We start from the raw sequence: 18,938 nt of genomic DNA, 5'->3' as shown, positions 1-18,938 counted from the left end.
AGAAAACATATAACACCCGATTGTAGGACAGATACAAGGACAATCCTCCAACCCATTTAAAACTCGATCCAGATTTATGATTAGAGACTGGATCGTTCGGCGAACCCGATAAAAATTAGGCTTATGATATCTCCAACACTACAAACAAGGATATATGAATGGACCATAGTGTATCAACTTTTGGATCCTCGCAATTAGAATTGAGGTAACAATCTCCGACCGTCTAGGCGATTGTATGAGAATAGATTTAAGCTTAGACGACCTGACTTACTGCTGAGACAACTCAACTTAAGTATGAGATGACCGACCTTAAGGATAAAGTGAATTTCCTTGAGAAGTTGTTGGCAACCCTCATCGATACATTTGGTCAATCTCATCACCGTCTTGGTTTTGATGAAGATCTGTCTGCGCCTTCTTCTCTACCTTCTGTCCACTAGATAAATTGTATTTGACAATATTTTTAAATTAATAATAAAATTTTGGTTATTTTATTTTATTTTAATTCTTTTTAAAAAAATTTGTATTGTTTATTTTAATTTGTTTTTTAAGAAATATTTAATACAATACTAACATAATTAACAACAGAATTTGAATCCTAGATGGAATGACTGATGGACTAAGTCCCTCAGAAAGTTTCAGAGAGTTGGAAAGAAGTTACAGAACTCTGTCACTGACAATTACAGATAGAATTACTGACGGACTAAGTCCATCAAAAAGTTCCAGAGAGTTGGAAAACAATTACAGGACTTGTCACTATTAGATGTAATTCTTCGACAGTTTAATTCTATTAGTAATATGCATATGATCGCCGATGGAATTACCAGTGATTTATTTTGTCATTAAATTGTCATAATAACCAATAGATTTTGTTTCTTTTGAGTATGACCAAATACATGGAATCTTATTAGTTGAAGAATGTATGAGAGGTTATTAACAACGAGCGAGTCCGTGAGTGATTTATATTCTTATGTTGGATTTAAAAAAAAATTAGCACAGTAAATTAAAAGTTGTTTTTGCAAAAAAAACCATTCAGCGAAATAGCACACTTTCACCTTGTTGCGTTTCTGAAATGTTATATTTACTAAATGTCGTTATTTCTAAGCTTGACAAGATAGTTGTTGTGCTTCAGAATAACAACATTTAAATATGTTGTGTTTTTTAAGCGTGACAACTATCAATCGGTCGACTAGTTGGATACAGTTGTATAATTGGTTAACTGTTTTACATGAAAACCATAATTTTATGAATTTTTTTCTTTTAGATATGTTTTATGAGTAAAAATATACATCATTTTCCAACTTGTAGACTTAAAATCAGATACCAATTAAAATCTTACAAATATATTGTTCACATAGTAGTTTTCACGGGCGATGTTGAGCAGTCAGGTATGGATCTGCCATAACTAGAGATGAGTATCTGTACTAGACAAATCATAAGGATGTCCTAACAGATGCATTTACGGAACAATGTAATAAGTCTAGGTCCAATGAAGGTCTAATCACATCAGACTAGAATGATGGCTTAAAAAAACCATAACATTTAATTCGACTGTTGGATCACACTTAAATTTTTATAGAATTTTCTAGAGGCCGTTTTCTTTGTAGCAACCATGAAATCACTATTCCGACTATCAGATTCTTAAATTTCAAAAATCTCGCTCACGAGCCTTAGTTTTAGCAGTTTTATGATTTTTCTTTTGAATCGGTCAACTATTTATTCTGAATTAAATAGATATCATTGTTGTAAAATACAATATCAATGAAAATTTTATCATGGTTTCTAATCGCAAAGTATAATGGATGTCGTGGTTGACATCCAAAAGTGTGTTATTTTGTCAAAATTTTATGCTTTTGTGTCATTTTGTTATTTATTTGCATTTTACATGTTAATGCCCAATTTATCTTTTTTATATTTTGTTTGTTAAATCAGTTCCTGCCAAGAAGTTAATGACTTGAAAATAACGTTATGGGTTATTTAATTATTGGATCAACTTCTGAGTCACTGAGTCAGTACTCTTATATTTTAATATATTCTAGTGTTAGCTGTACTGTTTTTTAAAGATTACAATAATTACTTTTTATTACAAAAATAAATATACTAAAATAAAGTCGGTTTAATGATCATGGAATCAGTAAGACCACTGTTATCTCGGCACTTTGGTGTGCAAAATGATACTAAGAACACTGTCATTTGGCACTTGTTGTCTGTCCAAATCATTGTTAGAATTGATAACTCATGATTTTGTCAGATGGTATATCACATCTCTGAATGTTTTTTTAAAAAGGTTGAGACCCAAAATTAAATTAATCCATATAATGATATATTTAATATTGTAAGGTATTTCATATTATTCATTAATATTAGTTCTAATAAATTCAAAGACATCAAAATTTTATGTACATAATAATAATTATTTCAAATCTAGTCACTAATTATAAAAAATTTATTTGAGTTAAAAATGTAAGGAATTTAGGACATATTAATTACTAGTTCATATATTTAAATAAAAGATAAAGGGATTAATTATTTTTTTCTCTCGTATAAATGATTTCAAAGTATATTAAATAAAAAAATTAGGTATATATTATCACATGAGGAATAAATGTTGAAAAACTCTTATTACATAAAAATTTAGGAGGGGCTAATATATTTTTTGAAGGCATGATTAATTGTTTATATTACTACAAGGAGCAAAATAAATTAATATATAAAAATAAGAAAACCTAAATTCTTTTTTTTAGAGAGCGGGGAGGGAAGGTGAGACATTAGCGAGAAAGGGAAGGAGAGACAAAGTTGTCTAACCATCCCAATCCAGCTATGGAAAAGGGAAGGTTGGCTTTCAAATAATAGATCCCTCTTATAGAATTGATTCGAGATTGTTTGAACCTTTAAGATGAAAAAAAAAAAAAAACTGAGATTGGTTACTAATTGTAAAAGGAAAATTGAAAATCAAGTAGATATTTTGTTGTAAGAAAAAACGAATAGAAAAAAGATTTGAGCCTTAAAATAATTTTATATAGGACATTTGAATTTAATTAAGATGCTTTTTTTCCAAAAAAGAGAAAAATTATGAGGTGACCTTTTTACGATAAAAAAATTATCAAAAAAGATGATGTATCACTCAAAAAGATGACACGTCATCTTTTTTTTTTTTTAATTAACCATGTTAGGCCTTCCTCACCCAATGCAAGAGTGTGCGCCACTTGCAAGTGGAAGGCTTGGCGAGGTGGCCTAGCTAATGTTTTTTTTTTTTTAAAAAAATTCTATTATTATTCTCTTTAATCTTTGTAAGCTTTTTTCCTTTTATTAAAATTTAAAATAAACTAAATGTTTGTGATGGAAAAAAAAAAAAACAGCTCTCATCGTTTGGGCTAGCCTAAAAAATAGAACTGTAAAAAAAAAAAACCCTTATCATTTGGGCTAGTCTAAATGCAGAGGCAAGACAGACCCTCCGTTAGGGCCTAGACCAAACAAAACCAATAAAAAAAACTAAGAGAAGAAGAATAAAGGAAGATTACAAGCACATCAAAGAAGAAAAGAAAAATAATGGCATAAAAATCAAGGTAAGTATAGGGAAAAAAAGAAGAAAAATAAAGAAATAATAGGACATCAGAGACACATTAAAGCTTCAATTAGCACACACATGATAATATTAAAAAGATCTTGCGAAGACAAATCCAATAACACCAAGGAAGGCCCTCATTGATGGGGGGATGAAACCAAAAACACCATCGCAAGTTGCGGTAGCTTGTCTACACGCTCTCATATGTAATAAACGCACCATAAACCTTTTTTATATACCTTTTCTCCATTTTAGTCCCTAATCCTTATACTATTCTCCAGTTTAGTCTTTAAAATTGAACTAATGGGAGGAAAGGGGAAAAGAAAGGGGAAAAAAATATTCATTACCCTTAAACATTATTCATCTTTTAGAAACAATATTTATCTCTCATAAACATTATTTATCTTCCACAACTTTATCATGCTTTCCAACCTTAGAAAATGCTCTCCAGTCAGGGATTACTATCCAACCTAAGAGAATGCTCTCCAACCCAAACATGTTGTGTGTGGTCCCGCACCATGTAATGAGGGGACCTCCACATTAATTGTCAAGAGACAACGTGGCTATCTCTTGGAATTTTAAACCTAATGTTTACTGTAGCGGCTACAGTGAATTAATTAAAGCAAACATAACAGAGAGCACGAGAGAAAGAAAGGAAGTTGAGGCAGCTGAACCGTCCGTCTTCATTCTTTGTTTTCCAGCTCGTTAACCGTTGGATCGGGCTGAGATTATGACATCAGCTTGTAGACACGTTACTCTTTATTTTGAACGGTTGGATCGAAGATTGGTGATGTATAAGCTGGTTGTTTTATAACAAACCGGGGCTGTCAGTATTGTGAGTTTTTCTCAAATAGTTCTCCCTTTAATCTTGTTGTATTCCAAGAATAGGTTGTTCTTGATGATATGAATGTTGTAGCCCTTAGTTAAATCTGAGGAAGAACAATTATGAACCCATTATATTTTGATAATGGAAGTTTTTAGGTGGACTATGGTCCCGTGATTTTTTTCCGTATTAGGTTTTCCACGTAAAAATCTTGGTGTTAATTTGTGTGATTGTTTGCATTATCTTGTTGATTGTTTGATTGTGTTTTTGATTGCACAAAGAGGAAAAAAGATTGGAACTTGTGAATTGATTTGGAAAAACTAGTTGTGGTTCTTCCTAGTTTTTTCCTAACAAAACACACATCCCAATATGATCAAATCCTCTCATGCAAATTCCCAACAAGCCCAGTAATTAGCACACATCACAATGTAGAGTTATTACTTTTAAGAAAGTCAGTACAATGTTGCACTCTTATGTATCTACACATAAATTATTAATACAACATCTTACTAATGACTATCTTCTGCCAAATTATCTCCTCAAAGGGCGCCAACCTTTCATGACATTCACTCACGAGCGCAAATATTTCTCACCTATGGCACATCGATGCACAATAACCAACATCATTTTTTTCATTGTTCAAGAGGTACTTGTGAGAAAAAAGTAATTATTCTTTATTATTGCTATATTGTCCATGCAGTAAGCTAATATGAATGAGGTCTATAAATATCTTGAGTCACCAAGTAAACAAATTCATTTGAGAAGCCATTCAATAATAACATCATAAAATAACCACACATAACATTCACTCTTTTAATGTTTTTCTTCCCTCTTACAAGTTACTAACTTAAGCATTAAGTTATCTCCTATCCTGATATGGGACATATTTTGCAAAGGATACCAAGCCTAGAGATAAAACCCGCATTCAAATCCCAGACACTTTCACCCAAGACATCGCCATGGAAAGGCCTAATCGAATCTAAAATTCTTATGACTTCATTAGTGGTTTCATTTATGGGAAACTAAATAAAAGTTAGTTCAATATTGTTTCACTCCTCACTCAACATTTCTTTCCAAAGCTAACGACTTAAAAACTCCAAGATATGAGAGATTAACCAACCTTTCTACCGTAAGTACTCCAGGTTCTCCAAATCTCCAACAATTCTCTTATTAAGTGAAAGATCTAATATTGTTGTTCTAGCTATACAACAATAACTTTGCACTATTCCATTCCCTTAATGAGAAACACCATCACTAGCTTCATTGTATGAACCACTAAATGCATATAGACAAGTTCAATTCTAGAATGACATGTAAGAAAATAGGTATGAGAACACTTATACTCTAACTCTAAGAAAGAGCCACTCTCGTTATGAAGAACGCTCTCATACTACATGCTTCATTAGATGCTACCACCATTGATCTCCCTCCAAGTCTCACTTATGTACTCTTTATATATATAAAAAAAACCTTGATATGAGATGAGATTAGTAACTTTACAAATTCCTAAGAATGAATAACAACCTCGTCAGGTGGGAGTAACTTAACTTTATCATCGAGTGTTGCGCACTCGTCTCTTTAAAGATTATGTCTTTATAAAAGAAAATTTAGACAACTATGATGGAATTACAAATCCAAAAGAGCATATAAAAAATATGCAAAACATCCTAGAGCTTGTAAAACAAGACAACAATTCATTATATAAATTCCTCTCGACAATATTTCATGGATCTATTCGGGTGTGATATCATATCTTTGAGCATGGCTTCATCCTTAAATTTTTATGATATTTATGCTAAACTCAACATCTATTTTAGCATAAGGATATCATTTAAAAATAGCACGACAAAGTTCTTTGTCATTTCACGATGTGAAGTTGAGAGCATTAAAGCATATCTCCAAAGGTTAAAAAAGAAAATGCTCGATATAAAAAGTATACTTGAACTCATTGCCACTAAAGCCTTGATTAGTGGAGTCTAAAACTATTATTTATGAGAATGACTATACATAATTCCTAATTAAACTCTCATCAATGTGAAAAAGGTGAGAGAAAATCATATTCAAGTAGAAGAAGTGTGTGTAACCAGAAAAGAACACCCTCATATAAGTTATAGAGAGTAAACCTTATGAGCATAATTGATCTCCTATAAGCCTGCATATAAGAAGAACACCAAGGGATCCATTTAAGACAATTAAATGTTTTCTAAGCTCCTAACCACACCTCTGACCACTACATGTACAGACATATTGGTTTCCATCAAGGAAAAAGAATTTGTGTGATATTCTTTTTTCTATGAAAGATGAAACGAACATAAAAAACCTTAATAAATTTTATTTCTTTTATCGTGACCATAAACATGATACCGAGAACTATAATGCCTTAAAAAATATAGAAATATTGATTGCTAGATGTTACCTTAGATAATTATAATAAAGGAAATGCAACCTGAATAGAACGAGAAAAAATAAATGTATCCTATAATTTGTTGATTGAGATTAGATATATTACAAGGATTGTATCTTCACTTACATAAGAAAATATTTTAAATTTTTCAATCAACAAATTAATATCATCTCTCCAAGTAGTCTTTATATGTTTTTCTCAACGGTATAGTTTGTTTATATATCTCCAATGAAAATATTTATCTTCAAGAAAAATCTCCAAGTCTCTAAGCAAAAATCTTCATGTCTCTATGAAAGATCATTATATCTCCAAATAAAATCTTCGTATCTCCACCAAACAAATCTTCATGTCTCTAATAAAATCTCTATATCTCCATGCAACATCTTCGTACACAATGCTTTGTCATGGTCACAAAAACATTCTCCATTTATAAAGATATTTTCTTACCATAAAAGCACAGTGGACACTATAAACACTTTATAACTTGATTAAAAAAAAATTCATGAGTCTTTTAGATTTTACACAAATTGATCAAAGATTGGGGAAAATGATGATGCATGTAACAAAAATACAATCCTTATCATTTAGGCCAACCATGAGGCAAGATAACCTATTTATTTAGGATAAGCTTAAATGAAACTGATTGAAAAAATAAGAGAAAAAACAACAAGAAACTTGAGGTAAATAAAGAAAAAAGAAGAAGAAAAAGAAAAGGAAAAGGAAAAGAATGGAACATCAAAGACACATCGAAGCTCATATTAGCACATGTGTGGTATCACCATAAAGATCTTGCCAAGATAAATTCAACAACACCAAGAAAGGCCACCATCGGTGGTGAAATGATGTCATACACACTGTCATAAGCCACGACCTTGTCCATAAGCTGGTACATGTAATACACACACCAAATTTTTTTTCCATATTTTCTCCATTTTAATCCCTACAATTTAGTCCCTAATTCTTATATAATTCTCCAGTTCAGTCTCTAAAATTGAATTAATTGGAGGAAAGGGATAAACATTATTCATCTCCCATAACACTATTTATTTCTTGCACTCACTATTCATTTCTCATAAACATTATTCATCTCCCATAACTTTATCTTGGTCTCCAACCTAAAAGACTACTCTCTAGTCCAAGAGAATGCTCTCTAGCTCAATAGGTTCCTCTCTAGCCCAAACACTCATCCGAAACTAGGCCGTATCCCAAGATGATTGATTCCCCGTATGAAAATCCCAAAGAAGCTCAATAACTAGCACACATCATAATGAAGAGTTACTTCTTCTAAGAAAACCAATACGACATCACACTTTCATATGCTTACGCATGAATTGTTAGTATAACGCATACCTTCCCTTACCTTTTTCATAAATGACTATCTTCTCTCAACCTATTTCCTTAGAGGGAACCAACCTTTTATGCAAATCACCCACAAATGCAAATCTTTCCCACCAACAACACAACAACCAATAACTTATTTTGTTCTCTTTCAGTAAGGTACCTACGAGTAATTATAATTATTCTCTATTATTACTCTACTCTTTATAAGATAAAATAACATGAACAATATCTATAAATAACTTGGGTTACTAGGTAAATAAATTCATTCAATAAGCCATTCAATGATTCAGTAATAACACCATCAAACAACCATTTACAACATTCACTCTCCTGAGCTTTTACTCTCATGGTTATACTTTCCTTCCCCTTTACAAGTTAATAATTTAAGCATAAGATGATCTCCGATTCTAATAAAAGACTTGTTTTATAGGGGATACCAAGTCCAAAGATAAAGCTCACATTCCAAGTTTAAATACTTTAGTCCAAGACATCATCGTAGAAAGGCCTAATCCAATTTGAAGTTTTTACGACTTCATCAAATATGATATATTTTCAATTTTTAATTAGAACACATCATTAAAAGTATATTGAATGAGGATTTAAAAGAAAACATCCTAAAAAGTATATTAAGATGTTTATTTAATAACAATTAATTATTCTTAAATTATTAGCTTCTCTTAATTTCACACATCATTAATGTTATATAAATAATTATATAAAATATTTCAAATTTATTATAATAAATTATTAACAATGAGTCCTTTCTTGATTTTTTTTTTCATTCCATCCATTAATTAGTTTAAGATCTTATTTTACTTTTTTTCATCGGTTTTCTTATACTTACACTTTTATCTCTAATTATGAAAACACCCCTTAAATTGTATTTAGACCAATAATTTGGTACTCAGTTTCACACCAATCTATTAATTGAAAAGTTATTTGAATTAAAGGTATGAATAAATTAAGTTTTATATAGTTAAAAAAATAAAGGATGAAAAATTAAAAAAAAAATACTTCTCAAATACTTTATTGGGTACAATTATCTTTACCTCCACAATACCATCATTTTACTGTTCTTTAGAATCCAATTCATAGTCACTAAAATTATTCACGTATATTTTTGGGATAATAATTAAGAGAGAGAAAATTATTTTTTTTAATGATACATTGCATATTAAACTATATAAAGTATTATTATTTATTTTTCATCATGAATTTGTATCGTTGGTATGAAATTATGTGAAATTATATAAGATAAATTTATATATTTTAATTAATTAAAATTTTTAATATTGATTTAGTAGAATGATTGAATATGATATGATTTTTCTTCATATAAACAATAGTAAATAACTGATAAAAGAAAAAAGAAAAAAATTGAATAAAATATTAAGCATATTGAAAAACTAAATAACTAGTCATCCCTGTAGACAACATCCATTTACAAACTCCTTTATCATTTAGCTGAAACAAGATAGAGTGCTTACCCCATATTGTAAAATGCTTTTTAAAATATATTTTTATTTAATTATATAAAAAATAAAATGGATATTCATAAAGAAAATACAATAATATAAATTCTGTATTTTTATAATCAATATTCTCTTTTCTCATTCATGACAATATAAATTCTGTATTTTTATAGTCAAGATTCTCTTTTCTCATTCACGTATTTTTTTATTATATAAAAGATGTTTTTTTTGTTATCATCATAGTTTATTGAATAAAAATTAGAAAATAAAATAAATATTTCTAATAATTTAATGATTTGGATTAAAGAGGAAAAATATGTCTTTTTAATCAAGATTCCATTTTCTTATTCATGTATTTTTTTTTTGTTTCAAAGAAAATATCCTTTTTATTAGAAGTTTTTTTAAAATAAAAACTTATTATGATCTTACAAGTGATTTTTAATTAAAACATAAAAATTATGAATTAATAGTTTTTATGAGAATGTATAAAAAAATATAAGAATAATAAATCATGAATTTAGAGTTGTTTAAAAAGTCAAGACATCACCAACTTGTTATGAATAAGGGAAAAAGTGTCCATTGACTTGAACATCTATAATTAGAGTTCTTTATTTTGGGTGATAGGTTTTACAACAAACAAACAAACAAAAAACTAAATGAGAAGGGGTTTTTTTTTATCCTTCTCATAAAATACTATTTACTAGAATAATGATTTTTTTTCTTTTTTTTGAGTGTTTTTTTTTCAATTTATATTTTTTTTTCAATTTTAATTACATCCTTTAATATAAGATTTATTGGGGATTACGCTTTATGATTTTTCACAATTTATTTTTTATAATGTTATTTTAGTCTCATGACTTGAACCACAAGTTTGATGGGTTGACTCAATGATTTTCCCTTTTTTCTGATTATTTTTTTTCTCAAATTCATCTTTCAACATTAGGTTGATTGAGAATTAGGCTTCGTGATATGTTTTGGTTTGCTTTCTATAAGATTATCCTTATCTCATAACTCGGGTCACGGGTTTGGCAGTTTAATCAGGGTTGATTCGAGTTGTTTTTCATGTTTTTTTAATCGAATATTTTTTTAATTTTATCTTTCATCACTAGGTTGATTGAAAATTGAGTTTCATGATTTGTTTTAATTTATTTTTTAATAAGTTATCATGATTTCATGTCCCAGGCGCAGATTTGGCAAATTAATATAAACTGACTCGTGTCATTTTTTTTCTTAATTGATTTTTTTCAATTTCATGATTCAACATTGGATTTATTGAAATTTAAGCTTCATATTTTGTTTTGATTTGCTTTCTAGATGGTTATTATAATCTCATGATCTAAAATTAAATTAGAAGATTAACCAGGGTTGATTTGAATTGATCCAACACGTTTTCATCTCAATATTTATATAAAAAATATTATCTTGAATGTTTATTTTGGGTCAAATTATGTTTTTACCGGTCATCTGAGTTGTCTTTGGACCAACCAAATTGATCGAGTCAATCCCCACACGATTAAAAAAAACTTCTACTAGAAAAAACATTAGCAGCACCTAAATTTTTTTCTTACATTAAAAAATAAATTGAGTCAACCTGCATCATAGCACGAGCTAAAGATCTAATAGATTGTCATAACTCAATTTTGAATTCCCCTAAAATTATCGTTTTCTTTTATACAAAAATAAAATACAGGAATACAAGTAACTTAGTTGGTAAGAACAATTTAAAGAGGGATCTACATGTATAAATGAGAGATGGAGGGACCGAACTAGATCTTCAACAATGCAAATTTAAGGTTGATTTACGTGAATATTTGATGAATTTGCATTAAAAAAAAATCTGATGCCTTAATTAGTTTTTTAATAGGCTAATTTGATTTAATCATGAACCTAATTAAAGGTTTAATTAATTTTATAAATTAATTTAGGCTGAAATTAAAAGAATGAATTAATTAAAAGGACTTAATTAGATTTTTAATGGGTCAAATTAGTTTTATTAAGGACTTAATTGGAGAAATTAAGTTTGGAAGCCTAATATAGGCTTAATTGAGAAGATTGGAACTCTTACAAGCTTCATTGGATGGAATCAAGGGTGATATTGCAAAAAAATCAAAGTTTAGGAGTCAATTAAGGGATAAATTGAAGAAATCAAGACCAATGATCTTTTTTGCAAAAAGTGTGCAATATTGGGGGTTGTACTAAACTTTTATAGGGACTAAATTGAAGAAAATCAAAGTTTAAAGCTTAATTAGGAACTAAATTAAACAAATTAGAAACCAATGGCTACTTTGAAAAAGAAGACAAAGTTGAGGGGACCTAATTGGTTTTTGGCAGGAACCTAATTGCATAAAATTAATCAGTTGTTTTTCAATTAAGGATGCTTGAGCTTAATTTGAAACAATAGGAACCAATTTGAAAGTTATCAAAATCCCAATTAGAAAACCATAATTTTTAGGGTTTAAGCAAATGATATGTCACTCTTTTAAAAAGAAAAAATAGAGTGACACGTCATCTATCTCTCTATATTGTCTTTTTCAACCAAAAAAACTGACCGAGTTGCCACATTTAAGCGAATGAACATGGCATCTCTAACTACTTCAAGGGCTTCAACCATAACCATTTGATAGATAAGCTTCCCCTCTACAAGGTTGTGTCACCCTTATTCAATGTTTGTGCCCCCATATGCCACGTGGAAGTCCTCAACTACCTGTTCCAAGACAACCTTGTCTGATTCAGTAAAATTTGGCAGTGTTACACCCAACTTTGGATCGATGGTGAGAAAGCTATAGGCTATCAAATCAAGCATGGTTTTATCCTAGTTGAAGATCAACACCCCCTCTACAAGATTTATGGCTAGTTTGGCTTCAATGATCTCCCATTTGCTACGATTAATTCATGGAAGATACATCCCCAGTCAGCCATTTTCGGCCAAGGTTTCAGTTATGAAATTTCCAACTTTTTCTAGAAGTCTCAAGAGTTTGTTAGACATCTAGGAAGAGGGAAAACATGAGAAAAGGAGAGAAGAATGGTCTTCTAACATATCAAAGGGAAAAATAGAAAAAAAAATCTCATATGATCTAGTTTTGAAAAACTATCTTCAAACCCACAAATGGTTTCTCAACCACCAACCATTTTGAGACTATAAAAGGAAAAAAGATCACATGGAAAAGGGGAGATCCTGGAGAGAGAAATCACAGAAAAAAGAAATAAAATACATAGAAATCAATAGAATACTTAATATAGAATTGAAGCAAAAATGATTAAAAAAAATGTTTTAAGAATGAAGCAGTGGAATCCAGATCAATCTAAGATTAAAACAAAAGAAAGAAGAAAAAGTTGAAAATCAAGAGGAAAGAAGCAAAGAATCTAAAGAAGGAATCAACATTCTCTTTACAATGTAAACCTTCAAACTTTGATGAGGGGGTGAAGTTCAATGAGCATATCCCCTCCCTTTTTATTTTATCTTTTAAATTGTTGCTCATAATATTTGTTAAGCATCCTTTGAAGCTATTTTTATTTTTAAAGCTATGATTCTTATTTTGAGATGTTTAAGCATGCCTTGAATAAAACATGCATATGCTCAGTTTGTTTAATTAACTTTTACTAATGTGTTAGAATATGATAATGGAATGGCATGGAATATTGTTTTGTATGCTTTGATGTTTGGTTAATCAATGTTTGAAGTCATTGTAAGATGTGTCAAGTATTGAAGTTGTTCTGTTTTAGATTGTTTTAGGGTAGCTTGTTGAGTTTATTGAAGTTGTGAGCATGATATTTGAACTCAAGGACAAAAAGTTTAATTAATGGAATAATTTTTATGCATATGGAGATGTTATTTTTTGTTTACCGTTATCATTGACTTTGCTTTCTGTTTTTTCTTTTGATTTTTTTTTCTTGTTCTTTTGATGATTCAAACAAGTTGTGTTAAGCATTCTTAAGCTTTTGTTGTTATGTTTAGGTTGCTTTTCTAGGTTATATTGTATTTTTCTAGGTTTAGCCTTTGTTCCTAGGTTTCTGGGTTTGCTGAATTTTTGGGTTCGGATGTTCTTGTGTTGAACATTGCCTTAGGTCATTAATTTTTGTTTTATTGATCTTTTTTTTTTACTCTTAAGCATGCATACAATCTTGTTTATCAATAATCTACGATTCTAATGACCTAAACACACTAAAATCATGACATTTAATCTTCATTTCTTTCCCTTTATCTTTGTATAAAATCAATTAATCGTGATGATTGGGTGTTTATTAGTATGATCCAACCCCAATTGTTTTATTAAACATTGGTTTTACATATGTTTGTGCCTTCAATTTAATGCGACCTACTCTGGTTTTGAATCTTATTTTCTAGGTTTCTTCACGAGTTATTGGTGTTCTTGAGTGAGTTCAAATGTTTTTCCCTCTTTGATCTTCGTTCCCTTTTTTTTTTTAGTCATGTTTGTGGGCTTGGGCCTTTAGGTCAGGAAGCTCAGTCCACATGGATGAGCGGAGTCCATTAGCTTAAGAGCGTGTTTGGCATGTCCAATTTTTATGAAAGAACAAAAAACACAATATTTTGTTCTTAAGACGTATTTGTCAAACATAGCCTTAAGACATTTTTAAGCCTCTGATTTTTAGTTAAGAGCGTGTTTGGCAAACACACCCTACTGATTTTTCAGCAACGTTTAGTTTCTCTTTTTTTTTATGCTTTTGCCAAACAAATCTCAAATAATTTCCAAAAATTCTACAAAAATTAAGGGATTATTTTTTAATTTATTTGTGGGTCCCTCGCGTGTTTTCCAACCATTTTATTTAGTATATGGGCTGTAAATTTACATTGTAAGAGACTAACCCAGTATTAAATATACCTGGTTTTTTCTTAAAAAATTCAAAAAAAATTACAAAAAAATATAAAATTCCTTGTTTGAAAAAAAATACAAAAATACATTTTTATCTATGTGCATAAGGCCAAATTCTAAAATTTTCATGCATGTTTTATAAAAAAAAAAAAAATTGCATTTTAACATATTTGGAAAAATATGAAAAAAAAAATCAATTAATGGGTATCACAATAAGTTTGTGATTATCCATTAGGATTTGATAAAAATTTCAAAAATATCAAAAAAAATCAATCTATTTATTTAGTTTTTATGATATGTATTTTACATTAAAAAAGAATTTGAATAGTTAAGTTTTAGCCTAATAAGATAAGGATCTTCTCATTGAGAAGAACTTTTCTTAAACCTTAAATAAACTATCGAATAAAAACATAATCTTAGAAAAAAACAATCAATCAACAATACAACTTATCATAAGTAGAAATATATACAATCTACTCTTGTAAATTGTTAAATTTCATGGTGACTATAATATTGAGTTGAACTACTGAACATTATTAATCATATTTTTGTGATCATTTCTTAATACATTCAAAACCTTCTGAACCCTATTAGTCAGATCAGTCATTCAATGTTGTGCACCCTACATTCATAGACTAGTTTTCAAGGTGAAATGTTGATGTCATAGGGAATTTTTCACTCGACAAGGGCAGCCTATTATTGAATTATGTGAGGCTACGAGAATGTGTGGGCATCTAATGTATGGTGTGAATTATCCTAGGGCAAGGGTGTCTGATGCCTAAAGGGCTACATATACGAGCTAACCTTTTTCCAAAGCATGCTGATCCCTTCCCCTCCCCATGTGGTGGAGTGTAAACAAAGCGAACCCCCTCTAGGGCACACATGGACTCCAGTTGCATTAATATGGAATTAATTATGAAGAATAAATATGCTTAGAAAGATCGAGCCCTCTAACTTATTCCATTCAGAAGCTAAAATTACAACATAAAAAAACTGATAAATGCAAGTTTAAAAAGCTAAGCAAGATTTTGTACCAAAAAAATATGTGTAGGAGTGAAAACTGGTTTTTTCATTATTTGGGTTTTATTACATATATATATATATATATATATATATAAAATAATCCTTTCATTTTAATACTAAGGCTCAAAACTAAATTATTGAGTTTTTTCACTTGTTTTCTAAGCTACTAGTACAATCTAAAAGTTGGTAGTGAGAGAGGTTTGTGTCCTTTACTTATTTTAGATTTAGCACCCATTATAATTTATAATTTATATGTATTATTAGACGAGTTTGATTGGGTTTTTAAAAAATCAGGTGGAAATTGACTCAATCAAATCTAAACAACTTAACAAATCGATCTATGACTCGCTTAACCTGATTATAACTTAATTTATTTTTTTTAAGTTTTTTTCAAAACAATACTATCTTAATTAATCTAAATTAACTTAAATTAATTCGTCTAATATGTTATCGAAAGCCTTAAACCAAACAAGGTATTAACTTTGATGGGCAAAGATGCACGTAGGATGAATGCACTAAGAATCGTGATGGAATTACATTTTTCATACACAAGCAAAGGTAGAACTTGCAAGCTATTAAAGTATTAATATAAAAACAAAAAGAAACATTAAGAAATATATATAAGGAAATTAGCAGGCTTATTGTAATGCCCCAAGACCGAACCCATTTTCTTATTGCAAACGTGGATGATAGCCAGTGCGTGACGTAAGCATGACGTGTGATGATGGTGAGGTGAATATTTGTGTTTTTTTTTTATTTAATTCTTCCACAAAAAGTCCACTTCTAAAAAAAAAATGAATGTGGCTGCCTCACTCTCTTTAGCTCCATCCAACATTAGGCAAACACGTGCCATCTCTTTAAAGAAAAATGCGCGGTGCAAACTTTTTCTACTGTATAAATATTGATATGAATTTTCGTATAAATCTCTAAATACTAAGGTATAGATTTTACAAATTTTAAATGATTGGTCATTCATATAAAATCAATGAGTAATATTAAAAATATAATAAATATAATAAGAGAAAACTCTAATAATTTACATGTATCATTAGATCACAGTAATCTTAAATTAAAACTCGCTTCTAGATTTAATTAATTTAATTGTTAAAAAACCAATTCAATTCAAAAATTTAAAGTGACGTACGTTTCAAGATATGATTTATATTATTATCTAACGTATTTTCTTAAGTGAAAGCTCTTTGAACTTGAAACTTGCACAGATTTATAATATCTTGTAGTGCTTAATTTTTATCAAATAAATAGGGATTTTGAGATTTAAACTCGTGACTGCTTGGTCATCAAGGCTTTGATATCATGTCAAAGAATTAATTCAATCTAAAAGGTTAAACTACCACTTGATATCTAAGATATAATTTATATTATTCTGTAATTTCATTATCTAGCTATGTATATTCTTAAATTTTTTTTATTATATTCTCTCAATGTTTTTAGTATTATTCTAAATTACCACGTATATTTGTATAAATATTTTATATAAAAAGTTCATTTATTTAACATTATTTCAATGGGAAGTATACCTTCGATTATATATATATATAAAAAAAGCTCAACCCTAGCTCCACCGAGTGTGATCCAAGTTGTGATTGGTGACTGAAAACGCCTTCCTTTTCACGTCACAGGCACTCACCTTTCTCTCTCATATTCTCTCTTACTCTATAAATTATATCACCATCTTAGCTCCCAAACATCATCATTGACAGCATAAATAACTAGCTAGAACTATAACTAGCTAGAGCTACGCACTTCTTTGGTGAACTGAAGATCATGGCTGCCAATCTTCCTCCTGGTTTTCGATTTTGTCCAAGTGATGAAGAGCTTGTAGTGCATTTTCTTCATCGTAAAGCAGCTCTTTTACCTTGCCACCCAGATGTCATCCCGGATCTTGATCTTTATCCTTATGATCCATGGGAACTTGATGGTACGTTCCACATTAGCTACTCTCATTCATTCCTCTTCTTTTACATCTTCCAACAATCAAATTAATCTCTAGATGTCGATCATCATGAATCATGACATATTATATGACTATGAATCGATACCATTCAAGTTCTTCTGTAACTGGTTCTCAACTTAAAAAATATTAATCTGATGTTTTTTTATATGTTTTTCAAAGGGTTTTAACATCTCTGCAACAAAGTTATCAAAAATCATTATTATAGATTGTCTTAAACACGATCCAACTGTAAAAACTATGTAATTTCGTGCTCTAAGCTTGTCTTGATTGCATAAAGGTAAGGCATTGTCGGAGGGTAAACAATGCTACTTCTATAGCCGAAGAACACAAAACAGGATTACTAATAACGGGTGCTGGAAGCCAATGGTTGGCCACGTTGAAGAACCTATACTTGCAAGTGAGAACAACAAACTAGTTGGGATCAAGAAATATTTTATATTTTATGCAGCAGAAGGCATCAAAACTAATTGGATAATGGAAGAGTACCTTCTCTCGGAACATCGCACCTCTCATGACTCTTCTCCCTCTACTAAATCATCCAAAACCAGAGCCCGTTCAAAGCAAGTACGTGAATAATATATATAGTTTTCCATTTATTTATTTATTTATTTATTTATTTTCTATAATATTATTGTTGGCACCAATACGATAACTTTTGGGATGTTTTGTTTTGGATTCTACTATGCTCAGGATTATAGTAAATGGGTTATTTGTCGGGTCTATGAGCGGAGTTATGAGGAGGAGGAGGATGGAGGAAAGGAACTGTCATGTCTAGACGAAGTTTTCTTATCATTGGAGGATCTTGATGAAATAAGCTTGCCAAATTAATTATTTAAATTAGATTCAACAAGTCCTCAACTTTGTGGAGGCTCGATCCAAATGTAAAATGTTGCCATATAATTATTAAAATGGTTTCGTAAATTCATTATTAAAGTATATTGTTGTGTATATATAATTAAGCTTCGATTAAAAATTCTAAACTAATATTCATACATATAGTAGCATTACTATGCAATTTTTTCAACCTTGAAAACTAAAATGGGCTTTGACATGATTTATAAAAAAAAAAAATATTACTTTTGACACTACAACATTTAACAGTTTTACCGATGATCATTTTTCATCGGTGTAAGATTATCGCTCCGTCGGTAAAAAATTTACCGACTAATTCACATATGAAATACGTCCGTTGGAATAACGTTCGTCGGTAAATCCATATTCTGTCGCTAATTCTGTCGATAAAAAATAAAAATAAAAACCAATGGTTTTACAGACGGAAAATGCGAGCCTAAAAAAAAATTCCTGCTGGAAATATATCGATGGATTTATTCCGTTTGTATTTTCATCGGTAAATTACCGATGGAATAACGATGTCGGTGATTGTGGCATGTGCAGTAAATATTTTACAACTCTCTGTAAAATACCGATGAACTCATTCCGTCTGTAGAGACGTCAGTGATTATGGCAGATGTAGTAAATATTTTGCAACTCTCTGTAAAACACTGA

The 18,938-nt window shown here is 29.9% G+C and overlaps 1 protein-coding gene across 1 annotated transcript; it reads left to right on the top strand.

Annotated features, from left to right (window-relative positions):
* Window positions 1-17,076: 17,076 nt before the first annotated feature.
* On the top strand, window positions 17,077-18,365 carry LOC7478139 (NAC domain-containing protein 104). The gene is made up of 3 exons (XM_002304042.4): window positions 17,077-17,396; window positions 17,710-17,996; window positions 18,123-18,365. Exons 1-3 carry the CDS (start codon window positions 17,243-17,245, stop codon window positions 18,258-18,260), a joined length of 579 nt encoding a protein of 192 aa, XP_002304078.1. The 5' UTR covers window positions 17,077-17,242; the 3' UTR covers window positions 18,261-18,365.
* The last annotated feature ends 573 nt before the right edge of the window (window positions 18,366-18,938 follow it).

Source organism: Populus trichocarpa, chromosome 3 (genome assembly GCF_000002775.5).
Source record: "Populus trichocarpa isolate Nisqually-1 chromosome 3, P.trichocarpa_v4.1, whole genome shotgun sequence".
Classification (NCBI taxonomy): Eukaryota; Viridiplantae; Streptophyta; class Magnoliopsida; order Malpighiales; family Salicaceae; genus Populus; species Populus trichocarpa.
This window is presented reverse-complemented; position numbering and strand designations above follow the sequence as displayed.

What these genes read in the sequence shown, in the direction of transcription:
- LOC7478139 (XM_002304042.4), top strand. Translation starts at nt 17,243, where the DNA reads ATGGCTGCCAATCTTCCTCCTGGTTTTCGATTTTGTCCAAGTGATGAA. An exon ending in TGATCCATGGGAACTTGATG is followed by an intron (nt 17,397 to 17,709) that starts GTACGTTCCACA and finishes GATTGCATAAAG; the next exon opens with GTAAGGCATTGTCGGAGGGT. An exon ending in CCAGAGCCCGTTCAAAGCAA is followed by an intron (nt 17,997 to 18,122) that starts GTACGTGAATAA and finishes TACTATGCTCAG; the next exon opens with GATTATAGTAAATGGGTTAT.